The 14,110-nt window shown below is 40.1% G+C and overlaps 1 protein-coding gene across 2 annotated transcripts in view; it reads left to right on the top strand.

Annotated features, from left to right (window-relative positions):
* usp34 (ubiquitin specific peptidase 34) overlaps positions 1 to 14,110 on the top strand; it is a 79,945-nt gene that overhangs the window by 19,771 nt on the left and 46,064 nt on the right. For both annotated transcript variants that reach the window (XM_042429081.1, XM_042429073.1), the window contains exons 4-12: positions 103 to 153; positions 3,380 to 3,529; positions 4,710 to 4,777; positions 9,851 to 10,043; positions 10,543 to 10,604; positions 10,761 to 10,842; positions 12,395 to 12,487; positions 13,106 to 13,231; positions 13,351 to 13,480. In XM_042429081.1, coding sequence (XP_042285015.1) covers positions 103 to 153; positions 3,380 to 3,529; positions 4,710 to 4,777; positions 9,851 to 10,043; positions 10,543 to 10,604; positions 10,761 to 10,842; positions 12,395 to 12,487; positions 13,106 to 13,231; positions 13,351 to 13,480 — 955 coding nt within the window. The remainder of the gene's footprint in view (positions 1 to 102; positions 154 to 3,379; positions 3,530 to 4,709; positions 4,778 to 9,850; positions 10,044 to 10,542; positions 10,605 to 10,760; positions 10,843 to 12,394; positions 12,488 to 13,105; positions 13,232 to 13,350; positions 13,481 to 14,110) is intronic.

Genomic DNA, 14,110 nt, shown 5'->3' with positions numbered 1-14,110 from the left:
CCTTGTAATTACTTGTTTTTTTTTTGGATTTGGAGTTAAGTTTTCTTTGTCATGCATATATAACGTCTAAAATCTCTTTTTTTGTTTCCTTCCTTCCTCCAGGACATATCTGCTCATGAAAGCAACATCCTCGGCTCCTTCTGTGACATGAACGTAAGCGAGTCCACCTTATCCCCGGCTCTTTTAGTAGTCACACACTCTTGCTTCCTGTCGATCACCTGACACCTATGGCAGAAAAATAATCCCTCAAAACCAATGTGGTCAAATAACAATAACAGCTTTCTTCATTGGTTTTGTTCCTGACGTCCATTTTGGGAGCTGCAACAATTGAAAGTTGATCTTTTTAAGTTTGTTTTTAAGGCAAAAATACATAAACATTTGATGGTTTCAGCGTCTTAAATACAATAATTAGCTTCTTTTTCTAGTCTCTCCATGATAGTAAATTTTAATATCTTTGAGTTTTAGCGTGTACGGGCGGATAAAACAAGACATTTGATAACATTTACTCGGGCTGCAGGAAATTGCAACTGGCATTTGTCGGTTTTTCTGATGTTTTATGGGCCGAGTGAATTTACTCTTTAGTTGCTGCTGCTGCTGCTGTGCTTAAAAGTGAAATGAGTTCCTGTCCTCTCGCTCTCATGCTAGCTGTAAGTCTGTCATTTATTCCACCCTGAAACTATTTTATTAGGAAGCTGCACGAACAAGCTCCTTGCCCAAAAATCCAACAGCTGTGCTGCATCCAGAGCGGGGGGGGGGGGGGGGGGGGGGGGGGGGGGGGGGTGGGGGGGGAGCATGGGTGATGTTGGGAATTGCTTCAAGAGACGAGAGGACATCAGGGGCCCAAAACAGCGTCACATGAACCCGCTGAAGAGACGCAGGTTTATTGGTCACATGTTTTTGTCAGCGGGGGCTGTGTGTGTGTTTCGCCTCTTGCATTCTTCTTCTTTGGTTGCTTACAGACGTCACTGTGTGTACATGCTATGGAAATGAATTTTTAGCGGGTTTGTACAGGCTCAAGGATTGGTTAAACAGGAAAGACAAACAACAAAAGAGCCTCATGATCGGGACTCTGCAGCGTGAAGAGTTTTAGTTCAGTTCATCTCAAAGCAGCTTCCACTGCGTCACCTCCTGTGATTTTTAGTCTAAAATATCTCGTGATGGCTTGTGGGAAAGCATCTTTATTCAGCACTGAGCTGAAGTTACATCTCATAGTGATGTTCAAAAGCTTTCCATGAAGTAAACTGAAAATAACAAGACTCTTCTGTAGAGAACCAACATGTGCAGATATATATTCAATATCAGTGAATAAGATAGTAAAAGTATCAGTAAACATAAACAGAGATTTGGCTTTTCACAATTAATTATCTGATAATTGTGATCCTGATTTTGGCGTTCAAACACTTTCTGTTTTTTAGAACTAATTTCACATCTTATTTTGAAAATATTCTACATTTGAATCACATTGTGCTCACAATCAGTGTTAAATAAAACACAATTGTGATGTCAATGCAAAGCAAAATAATCCTGATTTCTATTTAGCCATAATTATGCAGCAGTTAATCATTTTACTTCTCTACAAATAGGAAAAATAATGTGATTACAATAATTTGCTAATAATTTGCAGCAACCAACGTTTTGGGATTTGAGGCCACAGTTTGACCTGTTTCTCCTGTCAGGATTTGTAGTTTTGTACATGTTACTTCTGATCAGGGTTTTTCTAATGTAACCCGTAACACCATCATATAATGTCGTCTTTAGCTTGGAAGTAGCGCTACTACTGTAGTAAGCTAGTTAGCAAGGAATGTTAGCGTCTTACGATACCAAACCCAACCGCTCTTGCTCTTTGCTTCAGCATGTGGAGAAATATCAAAAGCTTGTGACAGTCCTGCTGTGACAGCTCACAGTTGCTTAGCTATTATTAGACATACGCTGTTTGTGGAGGCAGACGATCAATTTTATTTTGAAACGTTATTTGAGCGCATAATTGAACAACTGCTGCCTCTTAATTATCAACTTAAACTTCAGTATTTTCTGTTTTTTAAGTTTTATCTCCTAAACTGTAACACGAGCGCTGGTCTGAAATCAGTTTTTGCATTTCACTCTTTCGAAGTTCTTATTGTCTCCTGAGCTGAGAGGTTATCTCAGATATGACCTCAGAAACCTGACGCCCAAGCAGCCGAGGATCCAAATATAAACGCCGTCCGAGTCGAGGTTTCATGTTACGGCTCTCTCTCTCTCTCTCTCTCTCTCTGCCGGGTGGCTCCACTTAGGTTTGTTTTTTGTCCTGTCGACTCAGAGCTGAGGTTTCTTTTTTTTGAATATCACAGGATGATGTTAACCCTTTTAAAAATGTCAGTTTACGGGTTTGTCGGGTTCAAGTTGAGTGCGAGTAAACTCACAATAGAATAAGAAGAAGCAGTCCACAAAAAAAGATGTAGATAATGAAATACCAACACTAGAAATTACTAGAGAAAATGTATATTTACACAGTGATTTTCAAAGTAAAAAAACACATAAAACAGACAATCAGTTTATGTCAGAAAGGCCTGAAATCATAGTTTTGGAGCTTATTGTCAGTGTTGTTTTTGACTGAAGTACAGTTCTGTTTAGTTCAGCATTGTCTACATTTCCTTTTGGTTGTTTTGTCAAATCGACGCCCACATTATTACAGTGTGCTGAGCCTCATAACGTCCATGGCAACAGGATTTCATTGGGTCTGAGTTCATAATGCAGCTCTTGTGATAAAAACAGATCAGAACAAAAGATTAAATAACAGGGTTTAGGAAAGTGATGCAAGTCTGAGATTTTTTTTTTTTTCTTTACAAGTTTAGGACTTCTTAAGTGATGTGTTTTTAAATTTTAAGGCTTGTTAAACTGGTCAGTGTGGAACAAAAGCTGCACTGGGTGATAAACTTGAGGATAACTGCGAGTTGCAGGCGGAGAAGTTCTTCAAGCTGTTGCCATTTATTGAATTTGGTTTTGGTTTCCTGCAGATGAAGTTATTGCCCCCCAGAGAGCAGTAATGTGTCCCCGGATAATCTGCCTGGCTCGATGGCTTGTCCCTTCCCACCGTAATAAAGTTTTCATTAAGCGCATGGGGTGATTGCTTTGAGATGAAGCCAAGAACAAGCTGGATTGAAAGAAAAAAGCTGGAATACAAAGACAAATGACCAGTCTTCAATACTTCTACTGGCCAAACAACTGATAGAAAACAAATATCAAAGAATGATGTAAACTGATTTTACTTTGCTGTTAATTACATGCAATTAGTTGTTAAAAGATTGGCAGAAAAGCAGATTTTGAGAGTTTTATTCAAGTCTAAACAAGTTCATAATTCATTAACGCACCATATCTGATGTTGTCGCCCCCTCCTGGCCAGGACGTGGAGGTGCCTCTGCATCTGCTGCGTTACGTCTGCTTGTTCTGCGGGAAGCACGGCCTCTCCCTGATGAAGGAGTGTTTCGAGTCGGGCACACCCGAGAGCCTCCCCTTCCCCATCGCCCACGCCTTCATCACCATCGTCTCCAACGTGAGTCTCACCGAAAACACAAGACGCTACTCGCAGAGTCATCATCATCATCATAAATTCAAGATGGAAGTTCAGTTTGGAGGGAAATTTGTAGTTTTGTCAGTTGTTAAAACCAATGTAGTTTAATATAAAAGCCCTACAATAATATCATAGCTTTATTAAAGGATAAGGTTGGTGATTTTCTATGTTTTTCTTATCGTCCACCAAACTAACAATGAATTGATCTGCTTACAAGTATTGTGTGACCTCCGTTGTTGTCCAAAAGCTATTAAAAACACGTCAGAGTGAGATGTTCCTTCATTATGAAGAGTTTGGTGACGTTAGTTTGTTTAGAAACGGCCCCAAAGACTAATAACAGCGTCACATTTTCAGTCCCAGGAGAGTAGTTCTGTGTAAGGCAGATGCCACTGAACACGTGTGGTTACGCTGTTCTGTTAACGACTTCGTTAGCTTGTTTTGCTACATATCGCAACCTCTTGACTTTGTGCTAAAGTTCTTTGAGAAATTTACAATGTAGAACAAAGTCAAGAGGTTGTTTATATGTAGCACAACAAGCTAACGAAGCTGTAAACACAACTATGTTCACACACGCGTGCTCAGTGGTGTTTGCTTTACACAGAACTGCTCTCCTGGGACTGAAAATGTGACGTTGTTATTAGTCCTCGGAGCCGTTTCTAAACAAACTAACGTGACCGAACTCTTCATGATGAAGGAACATGTCTCCCAGTGCAGCGATGTGACTCATTGATGAGTCTTTAATAGTTTTTGGACGACAACGGAGGGAAAAGATATATCAGACTTTGGATAAACACACAATACTTCTAGAGATAAGCAGATCAGTTCATTTTTGGTTCGGCTCTGTGCATGAGATTTGGTGACAATAAGAAAAATATATAAAATCACCAGCCTTCTCCTTTAAGGTTATAATAAGGTTCTGGTTTTATTAAAACTGTTTTATAGAGATGTTAATTCAACTTTATGGTCATTTTGGAGGCTTGTGGTTCTGTAGAATTGTATTGCTTTATTCAGACTGTCTAATATTACTGCACTAGTTTTATCTTGGCAATTGAGTTAAATGTAGTTTTTTTTTTTTTTTTAAAGACATCCACTGATTCTCCGCTGTGTTTCCGTGTGTTGATGTTTTAATAGTTGTGCGTCATGTTTTTGGTTTTGCCCACAGATCCGGATATGGTTGCACATCCCTGCGGTCATGCAGCACATCATACCGTTCCGCACCTACGTAATACGGTGAGTTTACTGGTTTCATCTGCTCTTATCATGCAACAAAGTAGGAAGTTTCTCTCACTTAAGATTTGCAACAATTAGCTGATTGACAGAAAATGTTATCGCTAACTATTTAAATAAATCATTTAATTGTTTTTAGTCGTGAATATCTTTGGTTGCTCGGGACAAAACAACATTGATCAACATTTTTCACCATTTCTGACATTTTATAAACCAAACAACTAATCGATTAATTGAGAAAATGATCGACACATTAATTGATAATGACAATAATTGTTAGTTGCAGCCCTGCTTTGCTTCTTCCTGGTGAGTTAGTCAGCTGTCATACAGAGAAGTCGTACTGGTTTGTTGTTTTAAAGTCGATCGAAGCCGATCCTCCACAGTTCACTCTGGAACGTGTAGAGCTCAGGAGAAAAATGTCGTCAGTTTAACTCGAGACACACACACACACACACACACACACACACACACACACACACCCTTCAGGCCCCTGTTCTCCGGTCTGTCCCTGGGTTGTATTTGTGACTGAACAGCTGCCATTTTGTTGGAACGCCACGCTTCTTCTTCTTCTTCTCCTTCTCCGTCAGCGCAGCATCCGGCAGCTCCTCCGCCCCAAATGAGGCTGAAAGGAAACATAGCTTGTGCAGAGGGGAGGTGGTGACTTTTTCATTCGATACAGAGAGGAAAAAAAAAACAACAACAAAAAAAACAACCCAAAAAATGGAGATACAACCACTGAGTCTTTTCCTCTCAACTGTGTTATTCTGTAATGACGGATATTAAAATGATACATATTGAATCTTAAAATGCTTTTGGAAAACTGTGAATGTCTCCCGGTTACAGTAGATTTGAGGGATTCCATGTTGCCAGATGTGGTCGAGGGTTTTTTTTTTTTTTTTTTGTCTGAGCTCCGTCTCTCTCTCTTTCTCTCTCTCTCTCTTTCTCTCTCTCTCTCTTTCTCTCTCTCTCTCTCTCTCGCTCTCTCGCTCAGTCAGTCAATGCACTTCGCTCATTCGTCTTCTCCCCCTCCCCTCCCCTCCCCTCCCCTCCCCTCCCTCCTCTTCCTAAATACCAAAGTGCCACACGTTTGTTGCTAGGAAGAGCTTCCGTCACCATAGCAACAGTTGCCAGGCCCTCCAGTCAACCTCTCCTCACATGACCCTAGAGGAGGCAGAGAGAGAGAGAGAGAGAGAGAGAGATAGAGAGAGCGCTGGCAGGACTGCGATCATGTGACACAGGCGGGCTGATGCTCCGATGAAACGACAACTGCAATAAAAATAATCATTAAAGGGACGTTCTGCCGTTTTTTTTATTTGAACATATGCTATCCTCAGAGTATCCAGCCAGGTCACTGTTGAGTCAGTTTTAAAAAAAAAATCAACATTTAACATGGAGAAAGAGGAGGAGGAGGAGGAGATTCTTCGTCATGCAGCTTCAACAGCTAGACACGACTCTCTAAAGGGCAACACACACACACACACACACACACACAGCAGCAGCGGTGTGTGTGTGTGTGTGATGCATGACAGACGTGTGAGCACACGTAACCTGGAGTAACAAGATTAGGGATTAGATCTATCAATATGGATTAATATCAGCTTTACAAGAAGATGTCAAACATTAAATAACAGGAAACGCCGAGGTTGAAACATGCAAACAGGAAAGGATTTAAAAAAAAAAAGAAGAAGATTGACTCAGCTAGTATAAGGTTACGAGAAGCTGCAGGCTGTGAAACTTTCAATATCTAACTGGAAACTTTGAATTAGGGAAATTTTGTCAAATAGTCACATGATCAGCAGTGGAAACTGACTTATTTAAACTTCTAGAGGCTACAATTTATGCTAGTTTCAGTTTTTTTTTTTTATTGTGAAGGATATTATTTAGAATATCAAGAGCAACATGTAATTATCTCCTAGAGTTACTTTCCCTGTCTGAAGTCTTTGTCCTGCACATGTTCACATGTTAAAAGGCAGATTATAAATCCGCGTTATCACGGCCAAGAAGTCGTCCTTCTCCAGGAATAGTTGGTGAGTCATGTTTCTCTAATTCTCTACTCTGGTTACTGAAACCGGGTTTCTTAACCATTTTTATTTATTTTAGTTATCAATGTTGACGATACATTGCAAGACAATCTCCTCAGGATTACGGATTAGGAAAGAAACTATCAAAGAGAAAATAATAATAAAAGGGAAACAAACAAACAGACAAATAACCAATCAGAAAGAGCAGAACCTGCGTTCTTTCCTTATATGACAACCGTCCTCAACAGCTTTTTACAAAGAGATCTTCTTTCATTTTCAACTTGTATATAAGATGCTCCATCACCAGTATATCATCTGTAATTGACGTCCATTGTTTGCTACTGGGGGGGGGGTCAGACTTGAGCCAGTTCTTTAGTAACGGCCTTCTTCCCACCATGTCACCAGACATCGGTCTCCTACACGCACCGATCCATCCGAGTGTCCGAGCTACACAATAAGACAGAGAGATAACGAGTACGTTGCAGAGAACCGAGTGAACGTTGACATTCGTACATTTCCGAAAAATGTGTGTGTGTGATCTGAATCCATGCGGTTACACAATCTCCACCATTGCCGGTGAGCACTTATCTGTTTACTTGTGATTTTAGGTGTGATAAAATATTGAATTCTCTCCATCTCAGAGACGGTGTCGTAGTAAATCATACTATATGCCCTCTGGAACCTCCTCACCCAGCTCCCATTAAGCAGCCATATAGAACAGATACCACTTTCAGGGTGTCTTGTTGACATGAGGTTTAAGTAAAGGTACGTTATTACCGCACACAGCTGACTGTAATGATGATTAGCGTTCCCACTCGGGGCAAAATGAACATCCAGTTATCCTTAAATGCAGGTTTTTCACCGTCATCCTTCTTCTTTTTTTTGTATCGGCTAGTTTTGATTAAAACCTTTTTACTTGATCATCCGGAGCTCCTGAACTCTACAACGACCTCACTAACCGAGGTGACCAGCAGGCAGATGAGGTGACGTGATAGCGACGTGTCACTCAGAAGTGATCCGGGACAGGATGCAGTTAAAAATGTTGTTTCAGGATTGGAGTTCGTCCACTGAGTGACCTGCTGCACATCCTTTTTAAAAGAGAAGCTGTGTTTTTATAAAACGTGTGCTTCGCTGTATCAGCAGGAGGACAGATCAGGTTTAATCATTGGAGGAATAATTGTATGAAAACAGTCAAAATTATAATCACAAATTGGTGAAATGTGTTATTTTCAAGGCTTTAGTCTAATTAGGCTAATCAGACAATTGGATTCCCTCATAGTGGGTTTTATTTTAGGGGGGGGGGGCTGCAGTCCAGTTGGGATCTTTGTATCCGTTTCCCCCTTTTTTTTAAATCTCCTTTTGATCAACACAAACCCCCTTCAGCAGCAGCAGCAGCAGCAGCAGCAGCCGAAGTCTCTCCCAGCTCATCAAAAAAGATGTGAAAACCACAAACCCCCAGACCATCCCGAGCGAGGACTCGGATGAGTCAGCAGCACTCGACTGTTGATCAGATATCTCAAGCGTACGCCTACGCAGGGCTGCGAGAGGAATGTGATTAAAAATGAATCTCAAAAGTTACCAGCAAAAAGTTTTTGAAATGTTTGAAAAGTTGATTCAGAGGCAAAAAAAAATATGGAAAGGAATTTTGAAGCTTGATGCGTATATCAGGCTGTGGGCTTAAGATTGTTATTTCACAGGATGTGATGTGTTGTTTTTTTTTTTTTTTTGGTGAATTCATTAGTTGAGTGATTCATTATGACAGATGTGATGTGTCTCAGCATGTTGATCAGTCATTTATCTTCCCGGTTTTTCACCAGTTAAAAGTGCTGGTGGTTTAGAAGAAATATATTCATCATTCAGGGTTTTTTTTAATTCTCTGACTGACTGTATGTGTGAGAATATTAAATATTGAATGTTTTTTGGTGTTAGATTTTAGATTTGTGGAAATTCCTCACTGCTGGTACGACAGCTTCAACTGAGTATCAATCATTTGGACTATAAAATGTCAGAAAAATGGTGAAAAATTCACAATTTCCTTAAAGCACAAGGTGACGTTTACAAATTGCTAAAACCCAAAAATATGAAGAAAAGAAAAACATGTTTCAGTGTTCGTTTGGGTTCCTGACTGTTGTTTTAAGACACACTTGAGAAATTGTGACCTCGTCCTTTTAGTATGTAAATAACACATCGATGCTTTCATATAAAGCCGGTCAGACGCTTTAGACTTCCAACACACGTTTTCTTCTTCTTCTTACCGTAAGATGATTTTGTTTGTAGGCCTCTTGTTCAGATGAGGTAAATGGACGTTTGAATATGTTATGTAAATGTGTATCTATGGCGGCCTTACGTCAAGTTCAAATCAAAAGTGCTTCACGTAAGTTTAAAGAAAATTATTCATATGAACTCAAAGTATCAAAACAACAAAACGGTAATAAAGACAAGCAACAAACTTAAAAGCGTGCGTTTGAAAAACTGTTTCACTGCGGCGTCTCTTTCCTTTTGTTGCACCTGGTTTAATTAACGTCTCGCTGCACCGCACGTACACTACGTCTTGGCTGGTACCAGTCTCGGACAATTGGAGCAAAGTCTTATTTTGAAAGTCTGATTGTGGACTTCCTGTTGGATTTAGGTCAGGGGTGTCAGTGTATGATTTGTAGATCTTGATGAGAAGAATGATTGAGTTTTGGTTTGATCTCTCTACGACATTCCTACGCTCTGTGGCGGCCATTTTAGTTACATAGGTGGCGCTAGAGAGCATATTTTGGCACTTTAGGGGTTCATTTTTACAATTTATGAAATTTTTCACCAGACCTGATGTGCGTGCCAAATTTGGTGAGTTTTTGAGCATGTTTAAGGGGTCAAATACAAGGTTTAAGTGGCGTAATAATAAAGAAAGAAACAAACAAACACACTAAAAACAATACGGGCTCAGTCCCTAAAAATGGCTCCAACTATCATTGTGTCCAAAAATGAGCAAGCAGTTGGATTTAGTTATTTTTTGACTGTCCTTCCTTTTGATAAGTGATATAAACTAAATGTCGTCCGCCGTCTGCAGGTATCTGTGTAAACTGTCCGACCAGGAACTACGGCAGAGCGCCGCACGCAACATGGCGGACCTGATGTGGAGCACGGTGAAGGAGCCGCTGGACAGCGCGCTGTGCTTCGACAAGGAGAGCCTGGACCTCGCCTTCAAATACTTCATGTCCCCAACGCTCACCATGAGGCTGGCCGGACTCAGCCAAATCACAGTGAGTCACGAGGGGAAAAAAAAAAAAGAGAAATAAACACGACTGAACTGTAATCAGCCTCGCTCAGGTTAGACCGGTGAGACATGACACAGCAGTATTTGATGGGAGACCATAAACACAAAAGTTTTCTAGCAGTTAAAGATCAATATAATAGATGAATGGAAGAGTTTCACAACCGAAAACGGTGGAAAACTTGAATGTGATCACTTTAAAACACCGTGGACCTGCTGGTTAAAATGAAGAACTGTATCTTACAAAACGCTGGTGCTCTATTAAATTGCTTTTATTAATTTTATGGAGGCCAATAAAGCTCCTCATGTACATGAAGAAGCAGTAATAATTAAAGCCAAGAGCCAGTTCACTTGTAAACAGCTCGCTTTTTATTTCGAAGGCTCTGGTACGGCACTGAAGAGGGAAATAACCTCGTACAAAGACGTGTGACGTGTTATTTCTCCGCTCATTATGGAATAAATGTGTGTGTGTGTCTGTGTTTCCTCAGAACCAGCTCCACACCTTCAACGACGTCTGCAACAACGAGTCCCTGGTGTCCGACACAGAAACGTAAGTTAGTTGAAAGGAGGGGGGGGGGGGGGGGGGGGGGGGTCGCTTTAGACTTTAATGAAAATAAAACACGCCAACTGCAACAAACCCACAGAAACAAACACAACACTCATCCCACCAGATGTGAAGCTAATCATCTGTTCTCTGTATTTTCAGGTCCATAGCAAAGGAACTAGCTGACTGGTTGATCCACAACAACGTGGTGGAGCACATATTTGGACCAAATTTGCACATTGAGGTGAGAGCTTTGATCCAACAATGTGAATTGATATATTATATGCAAAAAAAACAAGACCTCTGAAATATTTAGAGAAATTTGAGGTAAAGAAAAGAAAAACCTTCTTCAAACAGTCTGAAAACTGAGTCGGCAGAGTATAAAAACGACTAAATGTGCAACAATCACTATGAAACCATCAGAAATAGCAGCTTACTGATGTGTTAATGTGTCCTAACAAAGGTTAAAATCATCATAAACAAGCATAAAATATTATAAACTGATACAAATGATTTAACTGTAAAATTTGAAAAAGGCAAAACAACACAATGAAACTCACAACTTTAAAATGTTGTAGTGACGAGGGGGTGTGCCCGAATACAAATACATTATCCGGCAAAACACAAATAGCAGGTTTTATACTAATATTTGTTTCATACAAATATTTTTTAAATTATCTGTTTTTGGGAAGAAGTTCCCGGGGGGACTCTCCAATACCTGTTGTTCTCCTTTATATAAAGTTAGGTTGTAAAAAAAAAAAAAGGCAATAAATGAAAAGTGCAAAGCAAGAATCACCTTTGAAGTTCTTCTACATGTTCAGACTCAACTTTATTTATCCCGAAAGGGCAATTCAGTTTGGCAGTGTACCCAGACCATGCATAAGAAAACAAACAAACAAATAAGAGACAGTCAGTACACAGGTACTCACAGACATGTAAATAAATAAATAGATCCATAATAAATAAGTGAAATCCTAGTCCCAGCAATAACAAGCCCCAGAATGATTAGACAATAAAACTCCACGAGTATGGAAATATTATTCCACATACTGTTATCAAGGTTTAACAGCCTGATGGCAGAATGAAGGAATGAATGAAGGATACTGAGAGACGATTTGTCTTCACAAGCGGCGTTGTAAAACAACGACGGCCTCGGGGCTTTAAAATGAAGTCAGAGGACAGGATGTGGTCGGGTTGGGAAACTATTCCCCGTGCTTTTTTTGACCACCTGTTAGACGCTGTGGTGTCTCTGTGTTACAATGTGTGTCTGCAATGAGTCAATGAGTAAAGTTTTAGCTCAGTAATCAGCGCAGTCGTCTATGATCTGCGAGACTTTTAAGCCTCTTTCACTTTTATTCGAATACAAATAATTTTGCTGCCTCAACAAATACAGGTACTGGACTCTCTGCATATCCCTAATAGTGCATTTACTTTTTACTGTCAGCATTTGAAGGATGAAACATGTGAATACAAACAGAACACAAGATCATTCTCACTTTTATTTTGTAAAAAAAGCAATAGATTTTGTCAAATTTGTTGTAAGTATTTAGATTTCTTGTTTTTCACTTTATTGCAAACTGACTCTACTTCTGTAATTGTTCTTTTTTTCCAGTACTTTCACTTAAACAGAGTAAACTTTCTTCCAGCAAAGCCCATCTGATACTTAACTCTGTGTGTGTGTGTGTGTGTGTGTGTGTGTGTGTGTGTGTGTGTGTGTGTGTGTGTGTGTGTGTGTGTGTGTGTGTCTGTGTGTGTGTGTGTGTGTGTGTGTGTGTGTGTGTGTGTGTGTTTTCCAGATCATTAAACAGTGCCAAGTGATCCTGAACTTCTTAGCAGCGGAGGGCCGACTCAGCACTCAGCATGTGGACTGTATCTGGGCTGCAGCTCAGGTGAGACGACCTGACTTTATTACACCACATTAACTTGTTCGTTACACGGCCGACGACAACAACAATAACATCATCTATTTTTTGTTTTTTTGACAATACACAAAGAACAGTCAGTTGAACTGCACAATGAAATAATTACTTTACACTCCCTTTTTTATAATATTAATATAATTAAAGATATAAAAAAGACTTTACAGCTTTATGTGCAGAAAATATTCCCACTAAGCAAAATGACGCTCTACTTCTTCATGTTTTTTACACATCCTTTGTTGATTTTGTTATTAAAATACAGCAAAAAATGTGTTCATGAAAAAACATTTTGCACTTGTATTAAGTTGAATTTAATTTCCCATCAGAATGAAACAGGAAATGCACTTTAATGTTCAGCATCACATTAAATGGATAATGAACTCGTCCATTTGTTTACCATAAAAACATAGAAATGTTAACAGTTGTTATTCTGATGTATTTTATACCTTATTGAAGTACGAGGTGTCCCGGTTCTGTCAGTCTGACGCCTCCAGTAACCAGTAACCTGTGTTTCTGTACCAGTCGGTGAGGATTTCTGTGTTTTCTGCTACTTTAAACTCTTTTTTTTTTTTATTTTGTGTTTTTTAGCTCAAACACTGCAGCCGCTACATCCACGACCTTTTTCCTTCACTCATCAAAAACCTGGACCCGGTGCCTCTCCGCCACGTCCTCAACCTGGTGTCAGGCCTGCACCCCAGCGCCCACACCGAGCAGGTAAACACACACACACACACACACACACACACACACACACGCGCAGCGGAATAAAAAAACATGGAGCTCTTCACCTGGCTGTTGTATTTGAGGTGTTTGTGTGATTTTTCCCTCCTCAGACGCTGTACCTGGCCTCCATGCTGATCAAGGCTCTGTGGAATAACGCTCTGGCAGCCAAAGCTCAGCTCTCCAAGCAGAGCTCCTTCGCCTCCCTGCTCAACACCAACATCCCCATGGGCAACAAGAAAGGTCAGTCTGGATTTATTTAGACTGAAAGCTCTCTGACAACAGTTGTATAAGATCCTCTGCGGCTCTGAAAACTAGAAAAACTGACAACATTTGGCTTAGAGACGACACATTCATAACAGAAAGCCTGTTATAAAGCGGTGTGTTATAAAAACACGGCACGGATGGTTTAACAAAAGGTTTTATGGAGTTGCATCATGGGAAGTGTAAGATCCAGTTTTCTTTGTGTTTGACCCAAACTAAGGACTTAAAGTCAGGAAATCTTGGACTCTGCTGCTTCTTTTTCATCCGTCTCTTGTAAAAGTCCTCAGATGAATCGTTGGTGCACTCCTCTAAAGTTATATGCTTTACAGGAATAAATATATCAGAAATATATCCTAAATACACATTAAAATAAACGTTAACAGGAACAAGATGGAAGAAACTTTTGGGAAGGATCATTAAGTTACAGACATCATTCATCAGACTTTATACACTCAAGCTTGTTCTCAATTTTAGCTTCAAAATAAAGTGTAAGACGTTGTTGTTGTTGTTGATGTTAACGTGTCTGATGAAGGCAGCAGAATAACCCCTAAATTCCACCGGGCGCGTTCCGGCTCCGACGCGGCTGCCGGACAGAGCAGATGGAGCTGG

The sequence above is a fragment of the Thunnus maccoyii genome, chromosome 2 (genome assembly GCF_910596095.1).
Source record: "Thunnus maccoyii chromosome 2, fThuMac1.1, whole genome shotgun sequence".
Taxonomy (NCBI): Eukaryota; Metazoa; Chordata; class Actinopteri; order Scombriformes; family Scombridae; genus Thunnus; species Thunnus maccoyii.
This window is presented reverse-complemented; position numbering and strand designations above follow the sequence as displayed.